Consider the following 18,340-nt stretch of genomic DNA (forward strand, 5'->3'; position numbering starts at 1 on the left):
AAGTACGAGAAAGAGAGCGAGGGAGGAGGTAAAAATGAGTGAGAGGAGGAGGGAAACGTGAAAAATGTGAAGCGGTGAGAACAGAACTAAAACATTATTTATTGTAAGAAATTCACTGTGCTAAGACGAAACTATTTAACTGTAAGGGATTCGCAGGTATGTAATTTTATTAAAATAAAGATATTAATAATCAGACAAGAAAAGGAATTGCAAGCAAACTAGATGTTGTATTAAACATTTGAAAGAGACTATGTATAAATACTAATATATACACACTGGAAATGAGGCATGTATGCATAGTGAAAGTCAGATATATATATATATATATATAATGTGTGTGTGTATATATAGATAGATATATGTGTGTGTGTGTTGGAGGAGGGAGAGAAACAAAGATATATTCATAGTTTTTAGAAGGCGGGAAATTTTATTTCTTTCACCGGTTGCTTTCATCTGAACGACGTGGCTACTTCATAAACAACAAATGTTGATGACTGAAATTTATCTTTATTATCATCCGTTAGATATATTTACTCTACGAACAGCACATTCAACCTAACGTACGTTGATAACCCTTCGATTGAAGTACATAGCTTGTCTGTAATGCAGACCACATGCATCTGAATCTTTGGTGACATAGGAAAATAGATCTCAAAACATGAGTTTATATATGTATATATAGTTTTTATTATTATTATTAATCGGTAGAAATCTGTGACTCACAAGTCGAGAATTTCTTTTCGTAAGTATCAATGCACTAAACTTTCAGCCCTTCAGTCTAACTTCTATCGATTAATAATAATAATTATATATATAGGTGTCGAACATAAACAACGACCTCCCTGTACAAAACAGGAGACCGCATAGAGATGACACGCTGCACTCCCGGAGTGTTTACAAACATTCTTAAGCATGGTGTTGTCTTAGTGTTAATAAAAATATCGAAAAACATTAATCAAGACATTTTAATTAGCTTAAATAATCTCAGGTTCGTTTGCTCATAAAGTATTGTGTTTACTATATACGTCTGAATCTCCGATTGTCTGGCAAAATTCTAAGATGTATTATACCGTGTCTATAAAATTACATCTTAACACGGGAATTAACTCAGTATGATTTATTTGCAAATTGATGAAAGTAGCATGTTTCTTTATTAGTATCTTTCGATTTATATAAAGGAGGTTGTTGATATACATGTTCGACAAATTGGCCCACCCCATCATACACACATACGTGTGTATTATATCTGTATGGTGCAACAACGGGACACATCCATTTTCTGTTGAATATGTTAACTATACACGAAAATATATCATATATATATATATATAATGAAATTATTGTATACAGTGCTCGTATCTATATGGCTAAATTTCTTTATGAGTACCGTAAGATCGCCTATTTATGGCGGACTGGGTCTAAAAATATTGGTTGCCAGGACACTAAGGGGGGCCCACCCGCAACTACAATGCTATCATTTATTATTATTAATTTTTTTTTTGTCAAAAGTATTCTTTTCAACTGTCTACAGACACAGCCAGGCTAAAATAATGCATTCTTCCAGGAGTGAATAAAAAAATTCTCAGACTCAAGAGGATGGGACCCCATATATGGATTCTAGTGGTACAGGGGCCCACTTGCCATGGGCAAGCTGGCAACCAGTCCAGTCTGCCACTGTGTGTATGTGTGTATATATATATATATATATATATATATCCTTCATTGCATGCTAAACCAGTTGGTGGTGTTGCTTATCACCACTAACAGAGCCCCTTGATCTCTGTTATTTGCTTTTCAAACTGTTTGGATTATTCTCAACTGAGAACCCTCCTCCTTTATCACATCATTTTGTACAATTTAATGTTGTTTAACTGCAGGTCATCCCTGATCAATGAATGTTTTAGCTCTGACCATCCTGCCTTTTCTGATAGTGTAGCTGGAACTACATTATCCAATGCTATATGTGTTTTAAAAACTGAAACTGCATGGAGTTAAATACCATGATCCTCTAGTAAACTAACTTCAATCTTCCCAACTCCCCAGTCTACCTTCAGCCATCATTGTCGAAGTCTGCAAATATTATTTAGCCCCAGGTCATCCCTGATCCAACAGACTTACGATGTGGCTTTGACCATCCTACCATTTATCCAGACATTGTATACCTATAACTGTATTATGCGTCATCATTTTTATGTCTGTTTCTCCTTGCCCAGATTGAATGGGTCTTTATCAACAGTGGTCTTACCACATGTACTATCATCCTCCATATCTATCTGCTATATTTATATATAAACCTATTGTTTTATGAATATTATTATTCACAACAAATATTAGGTATTGAACCAGTAATTCATTGGATGACAGCATCCCTTAATGAGGTTAATTTAACCTCTAATTGAATATATATATCAAAGGGAAATAATGAGTTAAAATCACACTGGAGTCAACTTAAGCCTTTCATCGTAAAAATTAGGCATAAGTCAAGTACTAGGGTCAGTAGCATTGATTTACTCTTCACCTCAAAATTGTTGACCTTCTGCCCACATTAGAAACCATTGCTATTATTGTACATGTGTGTGACAGACATAAGGACACAGTAATAATAATGGTTTATAAACCCTTTCTTGTTCTGATGGAATATAGCCTGACCTATGTGGACAGCCTGTATGTTGGTAATTTATATTCAGTAACTTATAATAAAATATTTTTCTTGTCACTATGGTAATTGTTCTCTACATAAAAATGTCATGATAACAGCTGCAATAATGGTGATTCTTGGGTATATAATGGTTTAATTGTTAGTTAGTTATGCATGCCTATGTTCACCAACATACAGTGTGTTTGTATCACATCATTGCATTGTATTCTAATGTTTGTTTATTATATTTTACTGTTGCTGATTATTATGATTTATCATAAGACATGAGCTGACAAAATTGTTAGCACAACAGATAAAGTGCTTAGAGGCATTTCTTCAGGCTCTTTGTATTCTGAGTTCAAATCTGACCCAAATCAATTTTGCCTTTTATTCTTTCAATGTTGGTACAATTAAATACAAGTCAAGTAATGGAATCAGTGTGGCTGACTTGACTCTTTCCCCACCAGAATTGCTGGTATTATGCCTAAACTGTCATTCATTATGATTTGCAAACCTGAGCACCAAACTATTAATCTGTTAATTAACAAAGTTAATTTCGGAAATCATTATCGGACTAATTAACTTCCGTTAACTCAAGTCAACTTAAGTTCACTTCAGTTCAATTGAAGTTAACAGATTTTATAGTTTTGACGCTTTTTAAAAGTGTTTTCAGGTGGTTTTAGAGCAAAAACTGTCTTTTTTTTTTTTTCTTTTATAAGAAAAATTAATGTTAGCAGTTTATTGATAACTTCTGTTACATTAGAAAATAATTAACTGATTAACAGTTGTTGAAGTTAACTTTTTGGTAAATGGTTAACGAAATTAACTTTTCGATTAATGGTGCCCACCTTTGATGATTTGTTACTGTATAATGCTGAGTTTTGTTATGTTTTCTACTTCAATATTTTAGTGACACTTCAAGTGAGACAGCATGAAGCATTTTCTGCTTCTCTATGTGACCATAGTATGCCTACTTTCGCCTGTGTTTGCAACATTATCACAGAGTGACAAGAAGAAGAAGAAGCCAAAAGAAGTAAAAGTAAGATTATCTTTGCAAAGTTTGAATTGTGAGGGAGTAAAATTGTTACATTACTTCTTAAAAACTGGTACTAAGGGACCAGTTATATGGTTCGAAAGTAAAACCTTTTGAAAACTGGGGATGGAAAGTGTTTGTAATAATGTCTGAAAGATGTTGACTTGTCTCAGAAATTTTACTAAGGCCATATATCAATAACTCATATATGTTGTATATGCAGAAGAACTTTGCATGTGGCAAATGTGTAGGTACAATAAGCATTAAACATATGCAGACAATAGAGTTCTTCAAATGGGTGGGTAGGTGGAGGGTCATTAGAAGTAAATAGCTTCTTTTACCTTGGAGACCAAGTCAGCAGTGGTGGGGGGAGTTCTGATAGTGTAGTTTATGGAATGAAAATGGGCTGAGCAAAGTCAAGAGAGCTTCTACCTTTGTTGGTAACTAAGGGCCTCTCCTTCAGAATGAAAGGCAGATTGTATGATGCATGTGTACATACAACTATGCTGCATGGTAGTGAAACATAGGCTTTAACTACCGAGAACTTGCAGAGGCTTGAAAGAAATGAAGCTAGCATGTTCTGCTGGATGGGTAATGGTAGTGTGCATGCATGACAGAGTGTAAATGATTTAAGAGGATAGCTGGCTGTAAGAGGCATCAGATGTGCGCAAGAGAGAAGACTGCATTGGTTTGGTCATGTGATGCATATGGATGAGGACAGCTGCATAAAGAAGTGCTGAGCTCTAATTGTGGAGGGTACTAGTGGAAGAAGTTGACTCAGGAAGACATGGGACAAAGTGGTGAGAAAGGATCCTCGGAGGCTGGGCCTCTCTGAGGAATGATAAGGAACTAGGAGTTGTGGTTTGCTGTACTTGAGATGATGCATCAAGCCAAGTAAAATGCACTCATGCTGGTGCTGCATAGATGCACCTGTGCCAGTGGCACATGAAAAGCACCCAACACACTCTGTTATGTAGTTTGAAGAGCATTCAGCCATAGAAACCATGCCACAACAGACAATTGAAATCTGGTCAGCTCTTGTCAAACCACATGCCAGGAAAATAGATGTTGAACAACGATGATGATGTATCATCAGGTGCAGGAGTGGCTGTGGTAAGTAGCTTGCTAACCAACCACATGGTTCTGGGTTCAGTCCCACTGCATGGTATCTTGGGCAAGTGTCTTCTGCTATAGCCCCGGGCTGACCAATGCCTTGTGAGTGGATTTGGTAGACGGAAACTGAAAGAAGCCTGTCGTATATATGTATGTATATATATGTGTGTGTGTGTTTGTGTGTCTGTGTTTGTCCCCCTAGCATTGCTTGACAACCGATGCTGGTGTGTTTATGTCCCCGTCACTTAGCGGTTCAGCAAAAGAGGCCGATAGAATAAGTACTGGGCTTATAAAGAATAAGTCCCAGGGTCGATTTGCTTGACTAAAGGCGGTGCTCCAGCATGGCCGCAGTCAAATGACTGAAACAAGTGAAAAAAAAAAAGAATATATATACACAACAAGCTTCTTTCAGTTTCTACATACCAAATCCCACTAACAAGTGTCTGGTCAGCCCGGGGTTGTAGTAGAAGACACATGCCATACAGTGGGTCTGTATCTGGAATGTTGTAGTTGCAAAGCTAACTTCTTAACCACTCAGCCGTGACTGCACCTAAGTGTGTGGGCTGTTGGGTTTACTGATGGTGTGAGTGTTTATTTTAAAATCTTTACCTTTTGGTAAATAGAGGTGATTAACCCTTTCATTACAGTATTTTTTTTTGAGATGCTCTGTTTCTTTCAATTATTTTAAATATAACAAAGAATTTAGTAAAATAACTTAGTTATCATTCAGCTAGTGTTAGGAAAATAAATTGTGACTGAGGTTTGGTGGAAGATTTTAATTCAAAACTGATGAAAACAAGACATTTGTAATACAGAGCCAGAGCCTGTTTGAGCTGGGTTGGTAACGAAAGGGTTAAAGCAAAATCCAGGCTGGAATAGTTACTGGTATCAACGTGAACAGCAAAAACTCTTAAAGACAGGGTCTTAGCATGGCTACAGTCCAATGCATAAACCCAGTAAAGGAATATTTGATTTCATTTTGAAAATTGTTTTTAGTTAAAATCCTCAGTTGAAAAACATCTGATAAAAAAATGCATTTTTTCAGTTTGTAGTTCCATAAATCTGAGTTCTCTTTGATTTAGAGAAATAGAAACTTTTCAAATCACTCCCTGTACACAATATGATGTGACTAATGTTAATTGTATTTTACATCTTACAGCATATGGCTTCATTTGGATTAAAAGCCAATAAAATTGAGTATATCTTCATACTGAAAATGGATTATACTGCAATTTTCTCACAGGAGTTCAAATCTTACCATTAGTAAAAACCTTAAAAAGTATTGGTCAGTGTTACTATCTAGAGAATGAAAAGTCTGTAATCCAACCATTGTCATAAAAGCTGGGATAATCTCCAGCTCATTTTGTCAAAAACCATACAATATATCTGGGGAACAAGTGATACACATTGGAACCTTCTGTTTAAATGTAGTTCAATTCTCCATCATATAAACAGTACCCCAGACCACCAGCTTTAGATATACCCCACCCACACCTTAGTTGTGTTCTGTTTGAATCACTAGAAATGAATGAAAGTACCCTCATCACCATCACAGTCTGGGTTATCCCTTGTTGGCTAAAGTTTTGAATTCAGTACATTTCTGTTAAAATATCATTGTTCATGTAACAGTGACTTTTATGTACACCAATGTTAGATGTTTTATTTTACTGACTCTTTGCCTCTCTCTCTCTCACTCTCTCAAACAACCCATATCCATTTTGCTGTATAATCTCACCTGTGTGTCCATCTTTCAGCCTAAACTCTCTGATAAAACAGTCATACAACGAGGTCTTGTCACTGAACAGGTGAAAGCGAAAGACATAATCAAAGAACATGGTATTTATTGCGACACAAGACGTGAAGTGAAGAATTTCCGTGGAGAAACTTTGGCCTACGTTACACCAGTTAGTCATTTTAATTACTTTCCATGGTTGTTTGCACTTGAATAATTGTTTCATTGTTTAAATTTTTCTTGACCAGTCTTTTGTGCATTTCAGTTAATTTGGAAAATAATTGAAAATTTCTGAGAGATTTCATTCTTTAACATATAATAAGATATTATCTGAAAAATACTATTAGAAAATACAAATGTATATTGGTAAATTATGATATTAAGATGGTGTTTGGATCCTAACTTAAAAGACAAATATATTTATACGAGGTATTTGGGCTAAATTTGACAGTTTGCATAAAAAGGAAAGAAAACACAATATCCAAAAATAAAACAATTTGAGAAAATCAAAAAATATCAACAAAATTATGGCTGGGAACTAACAGTCTATCCAATGTAGCCACATTCAGCTTCCACCCTGGCTTCAAGACAACTTCAGAACTTGGTGCATGCATTCCTTACTGTGTGTCCCTGGTAAGATCTTTGAACACCTCCTTGCTCTTGGCCACTAACCCAACCTTAGTGTTGCAGAGTAGTTAGTGTCTTTCACAACTGCACCCCACACATGGTAATCCAGGGGATTATAATCAGGGAAATTAGGGGGCCAGTGAAGTCAGAAATTCTCCAACAACCACTTCTGACACTTTCAAGAGGTATAGCAAAGAGTCAAATCCTACTGCTATACATGGCCTTCCAGCAGTAACCCTCTCCAACCAGAGTTTGACCAGTCTCCAGCAGCTTGTCATGGACATTTGAATTGAGCCTAAAGCCTCTTTCAACAATGCAATGAATTCTGGCAGATGCAATCAGAATGGCTTCACAATGTTGTTGCATGTCATGTCTTACAGCCTGTACAGTGTTCACAGAGCATTGAGCAGCAGTCGTGATGTTGGCATTTTAATGGTCAGTGTGAATTATCATGATACAAATAACTCTTTTTCAATATATTCAGATGGATTTGTCCTCCATGTCAACTAACTTTTTCCTCAACTTCAAAATCTCCAACACTGTTGATTCTTCACCAATACATGAAGCTGTTCTTGAAAACAAGGAGACATAAAAAAATTATCCAATTTAGGCCAAACACCCTGTATATATCATTGCTATTATGCAAAAGTATTGTAAGTCCAAAACATTGCTTTTTCAGAAAATAAAAAAATAGTTTCACCATTCCATAGCAAAACTGTTGTACTACACTTTGACAATTTTGATATCTTGGCATCTGAAGCAGCTGGGGATACGATAGTTTGACGAAAAGAACCAGCTATTGCAAGCAAAATAAATATTGAAAAAAAACACATTTGGCCAAATTTGGACATACGACAGTTTAACATAACAGCAATGATATATTGATAAACTGAGATGGGGAATAACAGAAGTCAGGTGTATGTTGGCAATATGAAATTTGTGTTTAGAATATAATTTAATGAAAGTCAAATTATAGGTAATTTAAGATGGGATTTGGAAAGTAGCTTCAAATATTGCAATAGGACATTAAAGTTGGACATTTTTGTCTCCTAGGGTTAAACAGTTTTTTCCTTTCAGTTCTATAATTAAGAGATGAGGAATTATGCACATTATTTACATTTGATGAATATTTGTCCTCATCTTGTTTGTTGTTAACACAACATTTCAGCTGATATACCCTCCAGCCTTCATCAGATGTCTTGGGGAAATTTTGAACTTCGGTTCTCATTCCTAAGGTATTTTTTGATGTAGTTGTTATTATTATTACTACTATTACTACTACTACTACTACTTACTACTATTATTATTATAATTATCATCATCATCATCATCATTATTATTCAGGTCATTGCCTGGAATCGAACTCGGAATCTTGGGGTTAATAGCCCACGCTCTTAACCACGGGCATATGGCGTAGTGGTTAAGAGCACAGACTACTAACCCCAAGATTCCAAGTTTGATTCCCAGCAATGACCTGAATAATAATAACAACAACATTGAAAAATACCTTAGGAATGAGAACCCAGGTTCCAAATTTCTTCAAGACACCTGATGAAGGCTGGAGGGTACATCCACTGAAATGTTGTGTTAACAAGAAACAAGATGAGGACAAATATCCGTCAAATGTAAATAATGAAGTTTTTTCCTTTAATAAAATTAAATGAATTAATGATGTTATCATTGATTGCAGTGGAATTCACATGGTTATGACTTAGCAAGACAATTTGGCAACAAGTTTACTTACGTTTCTCCAGTCTGGTTACAAGTGAAGAGAAGACCAAGTGGTGCTTACGTTGTACAAGGAGAACATGACATTGATAGAAGTAATTATATTTCTGACATTGTCCTTGTTATTGTTGTCACTATTGGAACCGTGTTGATTTGTTTCTGGTCACAACTATAATCAACATTAATAGAAATAATTATCATATTTGTGTGTGCGTTAAATGATTTATGTCTTTTACTTTCTCTCCCTTACTATATATATATGGGAGGCTTCATCAGGCCCAGTCAACACTGCCAAATCTGACTGGGCCTGATGAAGCCTCCCGGCTTCACAGACCCCAGTTAAACCGTCCAACCCATGCTAGCATGGAAAACGGACGCTAAATGATGATATATATATAAAATCTCATCATCATCATTTAATGTTTGTTGTCCATGCTGGCATGGGTTGGACAGTTTAACCAGGGCTAGTAAGATGAGGAGCTGCACCAGACTCCAGTTTGATTTGGCATGGTTTATTGGCCCTTCCTAACATCAACCTAGCCTGGTGCAGCCACTGGCTCTCCAGGCTTCAGTCAAACCGTCCAACTCATGCCAGCATGGAAAACGGACGTTAATTGATGATGATGATGATGTCTACATATCAGCTAGAAGGGCATCCATCTGTAGTAAACCATGGCAATTGAGCCTGGAACCTGGTGCAGCTCTCTGACTCGTCAGCTCCAGTCAAACTGTCTAACCCATGCCAGCATGGAGAGCAGACATTAAATGATGATGACAGGGATGTGCTATGGAAGATGTCCACCCCCAATACTCTTTGTGAAGTGGTTGCTGTTTGGAAGGGCATCCATTTATAGAAACAATAGCAAATCAGACTGGAACTTGGTGCAGCTCTGATCAAACCGTCCAACCCATGCCAGCATGGAAAATGGACGTTAAATGATGATGATGATGATGCTTATACATATATAGTGTGTATACAGGTGTGTGAGTGGTGGTGTTGTTTGTATTCAGCAGAGGGTGCTGTGTAACCAGAACATTTGTAGCATCTCCCAGGCTGGTGAGATTGATGCATTTGGTGTTGTGTTTAAATATCAGCAACAAAACCAATGGTCTTCACTGAATGACCTCTACTAAAGGAACTCGCTGACCAAGCAAATACTATGAGGTGTATACAGGTGTATGTAATAAGATATAGGTTTAATCAATAGTATTCCCACCACGACCACCCTAGCTGTATTCATTGATCCACATAAATATTTCTCATATTTAACATAAATCTTAATTTAGAATTTTCTCTTATTGAATATATTTTCTTTTGCAGATTGGATTGAAGAGGTCACAAAAGGTCGTAATACTAAAATCTGTGAGTTATATTTACCCAAGAACTAATTAATGTTGTAAATGTTGTTATTAAGAATCCTTGATCAGATTCCATAGAGATGCTGAACTGATTCACCACCTCACATATCCAGTAATCTTCATTTGTTTAATTTATACTACACTGTTTGCTCCGTAGTGTATACCACACACTGTACATTCAGTGCTAATACACTACATCCCATACTGTTTACTGTGCACAAGTACACTAGATCCCACACTATACAGTGCCCCTATACTACAGTTGAGTGCTAAAAGCTCCATCCGAGCGGGATCACTGCCAGAGCAGCTGTCTGGCTTCCGTGCCGGTGGCACATAAAAAGCACCATTTGAACGTGATCGTTACCAGCGTCGCCTTATTGGCACTTGTGCTGGTGGCACGTGAACAAAACATTAGAGCGAGGTCGTTGCCAGTGCTGCTGGACGGACTCCTGTGCAGGTGGCATGTAAAAAAAAAACACCATTTCAAGCATGGCCATTGTCAGTACCGCCAGACTAGCCCTTGTGCCGGTGGCACGTAAAAGCACCCACTACACTCTCAGAGTGGTTAGCATTAGGAAGGGCATCCAGCTGTATAAACTCTGCCAGATCAGATTGGAGCCTGGCGCAGCCATCTGGTTCGCTAGTCCTCAGTCATATCGTCCAACCCATGCTAGCATGGAAAGCGGACGTTAAATGAAGATGATGATCAGTGGTGACGAGAGGTCAAAGAACACTGATGGACCATGTAGGAAGGCACAACTACACGCAGTGAAAATTTGAAGAAGGATTTAAGTCAGTTCGCTATGTGTTAGTAGAACCACCAGTAAACAGTGTAAAGTGATACTACCTGCAGCATTCTGGAGAGAAAAATAATTGTGTGGAAGAAATGATAATAATAATACGTCCATGTGAAGGATTTTAGTCAGGTTGCTATATGTCAGTAGTGTTACTGGTAAGCAATGTAGACTGGTACTACCTGCGGCATTCTGGAGAGAAAAATAATTGTGTGTGGAAGAAGAAATGAAGAAAAAAATAATGCGGTGTGAAAGAGAAAAAAATCTCAAAACAGAGATGTGGTGGGCACACCCAAGTCAGAAGTGGTCTGTTCCACTACTGATAAATGGTGGACAGATACTGCAAGCAGTGTCAGTCGGTGAGGTGTCCCGCATGAGCAAGTCATGCAGACAACAAAGTTTCATCATCATAATGCAGGACATATCATTCATCATAGTTCCCTATATAACAGGTTCCTTTATATTTATCACAGTTTCTGATATAACAAGTTTCTTTATATTTATCACAGTTCCCTATATAACAAGTTCCATTATATCTACCACACTTCCCTATATATTCCTTTATGTCTACCACAGTTCCCTATATAACTAGATCCTTTATATTTATCACAGTTACTTAAATGTAACATCTTTTGTATAATGATTATATTAACTATTTCTTTTATATCTACCACAGTTCCTCGAATGTTGTTTGATGGTTGGACTGGGGAAGATTATCTTCACTTATTCTCCAGTGAAGATGAAATTGAAGATTGTGTTGAAACTATTTTAAAGTTTATTAAGGTATGGCTTACTATCAAGCAGTGCTGTCTTGTTGTTGATTTTGTAGTTTACTTCCAGATCAGTTTCCATCCAGTATGTCTATGAATAAAGATCTTCAAGCTGTCACCATCCTGTTTTTCATTCAAGCATATTATATCTCTACAACTTATCTAATGTGTCTTTTATTTGAACATAGTCTAGGACTACTTATCTAATCTGTCTTCTCTCTTTTTTTAAACCCTTTTCTTTCTGTATTTCTGCCTTTGTTCCAATTAATTATGAAAATAATAAAGTATATAACAAAATAACTTGATTATTATTAAGTTGATGTTTGAAAATGAATTAATATGAAATTTTGATGGAAGGTTTTGATTTAAATTACTTTAAAACCAGTAGTTTGTATCCTAGAAACAAGGGCAATATCAGGTCAGTTCATATCAAAAGGATTAGGATAGGGTATAATTTGAAGAAGATTAGAGTCCACATAGTTTTCTTCATTGTTGTTGATGTGGTGGTTTAACTACAAGTTAGTTCTCTACCAGCAGATATTTTTATTCAGACATCAGCAATTTTAATTATGATACCACTGTATTACTATTAGGGAACAATAAATATTGTCATTGGTCCCATGTTCCCAACAGGCCCAATCCTTGGTTCACTGTATTTCAGGTGACAGTGACAAAGGTGTGTCTAACTCAATGCAAGGGACTTTGTTCTTAATGCACTCTAGTTGCTGGCCCACTGGGCCATGACTTTTAAAAAAGTATATCAGTTATTACATACACACACACTCAACTTTCCATCCACCTTCCAACCCACCCATTCAATCAGTCACTCAGTCTATAAATAAATAATCACTGGCAGTACCTCAGCATGGCCACAGCCACAGGGCTGAAACACATAACAGAATTTCCCAACCAAATGTTTTATTAATAATATAAATGTTGTGCCTATAACAGATGAGGTCTTCAGTTTCACTCCATAGTTATAGTTTTTACATACCTGGACCCTTACAAAGTAATATAGATTAATGCCTTTGTTGTTGTTCAGCCATAGGTGATTGCTGATTAAATAAATCAATGATCAAAGGAATTCCAGCCATCATTACTATCCTTTGTTTTTTTTTTTGTTTTTTTTTTATATGCCTGCTATTTCTAACAGATCAAGCAACCATATCAATTAACATTGTAATTTGTGTATATACACTCTAAAATTCATTGATCTGTTTTTGTACCCTATTATATGTATTTATGTTGTCCTTGTGGCTGAAATAAAGGAATCGTTATTCTGCTTTCAATTTAGAATCAAAATTTTCATGGAATAGTCTTGGAGATTTGGTCTCAACTTGGTGGACACCGTAAAACGTAAGTTATATCTTTTACAAACATTAAGAATTGAATTTCTACAAAAATATTCTGATATAGGTGCAGGAGTGGCTGTGTAGTAAGCAGCTTACTTACAAACCACATGGCACCTTGGGCAAGTGTCTTCTACTATAACCTCAGACCAACCAAAGCCTTGTGAGTGGATTTGGTAGACAGAAGCTGAAAGAAGCCCATCGTATATATATATCATCATCATCGTTTAATGTCCGTTTTCCATGCTAGCATGGGTTGGACGGTTCGACTGGGGTCTGGGAAGCCAGGAGGTTGCACCAGGCTCCAGTCTGATCTGGCAGTGTTTCTACAGCTGGATGCCTTCCTAACACCAACTACTCCATGAGTGTAGTGGGTGCTTTATACGTGCCAGGGAAGGCTGGCAATGGCCACGATCGGTTGGTGCATCTTGAAATCAGTCTTCAGTACTTCATCCCGTGTATGTATGTGTGTGTATATATATATATATATATATATGTGTGTGTGTGTGTGTTTATGTGTATACACACTCACACATATTTATGGTGTCTTTATTATTTTTGCAATTTTCCAGGGATTTGATTCATTTTTTGACCCATATGGGACAGATGTTCCGTGAAGCTGGTCGTGTTCTTATTCTTGTTATACCGCCATCTTCTGAATCGGGGTAAGAATTTTTTTTTTTTCCTTTTGTACCAATACATGAAAACATGCTTTCAATTTCTGAAAACCATTTAACCATTTTGTATTCCTTTCAGATATTTTTAATTTATGTAGAATATTTCCCATTTAGTAAAACAGTTCTATGTATAAAATTCTATAACTCAAATGTGTTTATATTTATTGTAGTGAAATAATATTTTAGTTGTAATCTCAAATGACTACCAAACTCTTGCTTTTGAGACTTTGCTGTGGTCACCTAACATTTTTTTATATATCTTTTATGTATGCAACTCCATTTAATTGAACAATGCAATCATTACATCAATTTAAAATGTAGAGCAATCCTCAGCTGCACAAAGACATAGAATTTAATTAAATTAGAATAGATTAATATTAGGGATTAATAATGGCATGTTAATTTTGTGTTAGAGAGGCTGTTATAATAACCAGTGTTGTTCTATTACAGAACCGAAGGCATGTTCAACAAGAAGGACTTTGATGCTCTTTCACCTCACATAGATCAATTCAGTTTGATGACATATGACTATTCAAATTCATATAAGTAAGTAACAGTATTTTAATGGGTTCCTGTTATACTTTGTGGTTATTTTGACACCTTATCACCAAAGTCTTCTTTCCTTTTCCAGCTGGGTTAGCCATGTATCTCCTCCACAATAAGATACCTTATCCTGTTTTTATCATACATTCGTCCATCAATCCCTAACATAAATCACTTCCCTCGATACTATCTCCCCCCTCAATATTACACCTCCCTCAGTACAGCACCCCCATCAATTGAGGGGTGTTGTCTTGCCAGCTACTTGGTGACACAAAAAAGCACCCAGTCCACTTTGTAAAGTGGTTGGCATTAGGAAGGCCATTGAGCTGTAGAAACCATGCCAAAGCTATCATTCTGACATGATAGATCCTATCAAACCATTTATCCTATGCCAACATGGAATACAGACAGTAAATGACAATGGTGGTGAAGGCATTTTGCTATCAGAAATTGTAGCATTTCACTGACTTAGCTGTATTTCTTCATTGTAATGTGGATGGTATAGGCTTTAGATGTTCATGTAACACCATAGAGTCCTCATTTGTAGACATGTACAAACCATGGCAGCAGGTAAAAAAAAACATGTGTGAAAAGACAGGCATGGCTGGCTCTGTGGTTAAGAAGCTTGTTTCTCAAATATACGGTTTCAGATTCAGTTTCAGTGACATCTTGGACAAGTGTCTTCAACTATGGGTTCTTCCACTCCCACCCCTGATCAAAGCTTTGTGAGTGATTTGGTTGGTGGAAATTCAAAGTAGCCTATTGTGTGTGGATGACAGCTGATAACAAATGTTACCATTATACAAGCAGTGTCATTTCATCATCATTTAACGTCTGTTTTCCATGATGGCATGAGTTGGACGGTTTGATTGGGGTCTGGGAAGCCAGGAGGCCGCACCAAGCTCTAGTCTGATCTGGCAATGTTTCTACAGTTGGATGCCCGTCCAAGAGTGTAGTGGGTGCTTTTTATGTGCCACCGGCACAGGGGCCAGGGGTGCTGGCAACGACCACGATCAGTTGGTGGTTTTTACGTGCCACCAGCACGGAAGCCAGATAGGGCAGCGCTGGCATTGGCCACGTTTGGATTGTGTTTTTTACGTGTTGCTGGCATGGGGATCACAACTACAATTTCCATTTGATTTTGGTTTTGATGTACTTGACTCAACAGGTCTCCTCAAGCATGTCGCCCTCCGATCCAAGGTACTTTTGAGTGAGCTGGTTATGCAACACTGGCATATGTTACAGCTGTGAACTCACTTTATTTGCCGGATCTTTTGTCATTGCCTGTGTGAGGCCCAATGTTCGATGGTCATGCTTCACCACCTCATCCCATGTCTTCCTTGGTCTCCCTCTACTCTGGATTCCTTCCACTGTTTGGAATGGTATAGATATGTGATGTGGATGGATGGTGTCAAATATTGGTAGTGCATGATGTCTGTGGTGGAGAAAGACTGAGAAAATATGGAGCAAAAGTAATGAAAAATTGCAAGATCAGATGGGACATTTATATGCAGTTTTGCAGATCTGACTTCCCTCATTTTAGGACAGAAACTCAGACATTAAAAGATGTTGATGATGGTGATGGCATTCTGTTATATAGCAATGATTAACATGAACCTATTAATAACTTAATTTAAATAAACTGAAGATAAAGTAAGAGAGGAATAAGATAATTTACACTGTCTCTTAGTCTCTCTCTATTTCTTTCCAGGTGCAGGAGTGGCTGTGTGATAAGTAGCTTGCTTACCAACCACATCGTTCTGGGTTTAGTCCCATTGCGTGGCACCTTGAGCCTCTTCTACTATAGCCTCAGGTCAACCAAAGCCATGTGAGTGGATTTGGTAGACAGAAACTGAAAGAAGCCCGTCATACATATATATATGTGTGTGTCTGTTTGTCCCCCCATCATCGCTTGACAACCAATGCAGGTGCCTTTATGTCCCCGTAACTTAGCAGTTTGGCAAAAGAGACCAATAGAATAAGTACTAGGTTTGCAATGAATAAGTCCTGGGGTTGATTTGTTTGACTAAAGGCAGTGCTCCAGCTTGGCTACAGTCACGTGACAAAGAAGTAAAAGAATATATATAATATGTATACACACTGTCATTGTCATTTTAATGTCTCTTTTTCCATGCTTACAAGTCTCAACTAAGGATATGTTGGACCAGATGCCCTTGATTACTCCAACACCCACCTTTTTCCAATTAAGAACTAGAGAGAACCAACACTATTTGAGAATGAGTGTTTTGCTTACAAAACTCATGCAACATCTTGAGAAGCTTGAACATGCTAAGTGGACTGCAAACTGTTGACACTTAGTGAGGCCCTTGTTTATGATTAGCAAAAACATGTGAAGATGAGGAGAAATAGAAATTCACTCGCATGTGGCAAGTTTCTTTCATGATCCTGAAAACTAAATCCACTCCACATGGGGCCAACACAGCAGAACTGAACCCAAAACCATTCTGTTTTGACTACACAATCACATGTGCACCTATAACATACCTGTGCCTATGTTGTTATACACACACACAAGCATTTATATAAATATTTGTATATATGTATCTAAAATATAGACACTCAATCATATTCATCTCTCGGTCTGTTTTTATATATTTAGTTTGCATTCAAATTTCAAAATGTCGCATTGTTTAGTTAACACAAATTTTTACATTTTATTTTAATTATTCACAGACCTGGTCCAAACAGCCCTCTTGCTTGGATGAAAATGTGTGTTGAGAATTTGGTACCGTTATTAAATACAACATTAAGAAAGAAAATCTTACTTGGATTCAATTTCTATGGTTATGATTTTGTTCCTGGATCCGGAGACCCAATTATTGGAAACAAGTTAGTATTAAGATATTTCATATCCAAGTTAAGAAGGAACCAGAGAGTCAATAGCCAAGCATGGCTACAACCTACACTAGTTGAAGACCATATCACACTCTGTAGTCTGTTCATGTTTATTTGTCAGTCATCTTCAAGTGGTATTTCTGTACAGTCTGATGAGTCATTGATGAAAAAACACATTACAATTTTAAAATAGTAAAAATATTCTTAAAGGCATGTCTTAGTAGAGTTAAAGTGTTGCAGTCACAATTGTCCGATCATGATTTCGATGCCAGGACTGGGTGGTGCGTTGTGTTCATGAGCAAAAACACTTCATTTTTATGTTGCGCCAGCCCTCTCAGTTGCAAATGAAAAAAACTTGTGACTAACTTGTATCTTATTCAGGGGTAATGTTGTGGTCTTGGTCACCTATGGAAACTAGGTGGCGGCCGTAGAAGTCATAGGACTCAAAGCAACTCTTTTACATTACTTACTTACTTCCCAGGAGCTCGGTTAGGAATGCATGCACCAGGTTTCAGAGCTGTCTTCAGGCATGATGGAAGCTGAAGACAGCTACTTTGAATAAACTTATCTTCCAGCCACAAGCTAGTTGATATTTTTTGATTTTCTCAATTTTTTAAAATTTTGGGATGGAATACTGTGTTTTTCTTTTCTTTTTATGCAAGCTATCAAATTTAGCCCAATCACCCAGTATATGATATCACTATATGTCATTCTAATATGTATTGATATGGTAACAATGTATATCAGTATGATAATATATTTCAATATGATTACACTATTGGTTAATATACTGTAACAATATATATGGATATGATTTTATATATATATATAAAAATGGTAAGACAACAAAAGAATGAAAGAGACCTCGATATTATGTAAATAGAGGAATTTATCTATAAATGTAATATGTGACAAATTATTCGGTAGCCATGCTAAAACTCTGAGTTTCGGATGCTGAGGTGGAAATCCAAGCCGCCATCTCTTCAGTTATCCAGCCATTGGAAAATTACCCTTTTTTTCCGATGACTGGATAACTGAAGAGAAGGCAGTGTGGATTTCCACCTCAGCATCCAAAACTCAGGGTTTTATCATGGCTACTGAATAATTTGTCACATATTACA

The 18,340-nt window shown here is 36.9% G+C and overlaps 1 protein-coding gene across 2 annotated transcripts in view; it reads left to right on the forward strand.

Moving 5' to 3' along the window:
* The window catches only part of LOC115215807 (chitinase domain-containing protein 1), a 21,121-nt gene continuing 2,781 nt past the window's right edge, over positions 1-18,340 (forward strand). The window contains exons 1-10 of one of the 2 annotated variants that reach the window (XM_029785110.2): positions 1-156; positions 3,549-3,677; positions 6,539-6,688; positions 8,834-8,966; positions 10,193-10,234; positions 11,701-11,807; positions 13,089-13,150; positions 13,716-13,808; positions 14,271-14,366; positions 17,058-17,213. In XM_029785110.2, the coding sequence (XP_029640970.1) occupies positions 3,570-3,677; positions 6,539-6,688; positions 8,834-8,966; positions 10,193-10,234; positions 11,701-11,807; positions 13,089-13,150; positions 13,716-13,808; positions 14,271-14,366; positions 17,058-17,213 (947 nt within the window). In that variant the 5' untranslated portion in view covers positions 1-156; positions 3,549-3,569. Of the gene's footprint in view, positions 157-419; positions 561-3,548; positions 3,678-6,538; positions 6,689-8,833; positions 8,967-10,192; positions 10,235-11,700; positions 11,808-13,088; positions 13,151-13,715; positions 13,809-14,270; positions 14,367-17,057; positions 17,214-18,340 lie in introns of those variants that run through there. The other variant, XM_029785111.2, reaches the window with a different exon arrangement.

This window comes from Octopus sinensis, linkage group LG9, assembly GCF_006345805.1.
Source record: "Octopus sinensis linkage group LG9, ASM634580v1, whole genome shotgun sequence".
Lineage (NCBI taxonomy): Eukaryota > Metazoa > Mollusca > Cephalopoda > Octopoda > Octopodidae > Octopus > Octopus sinensis.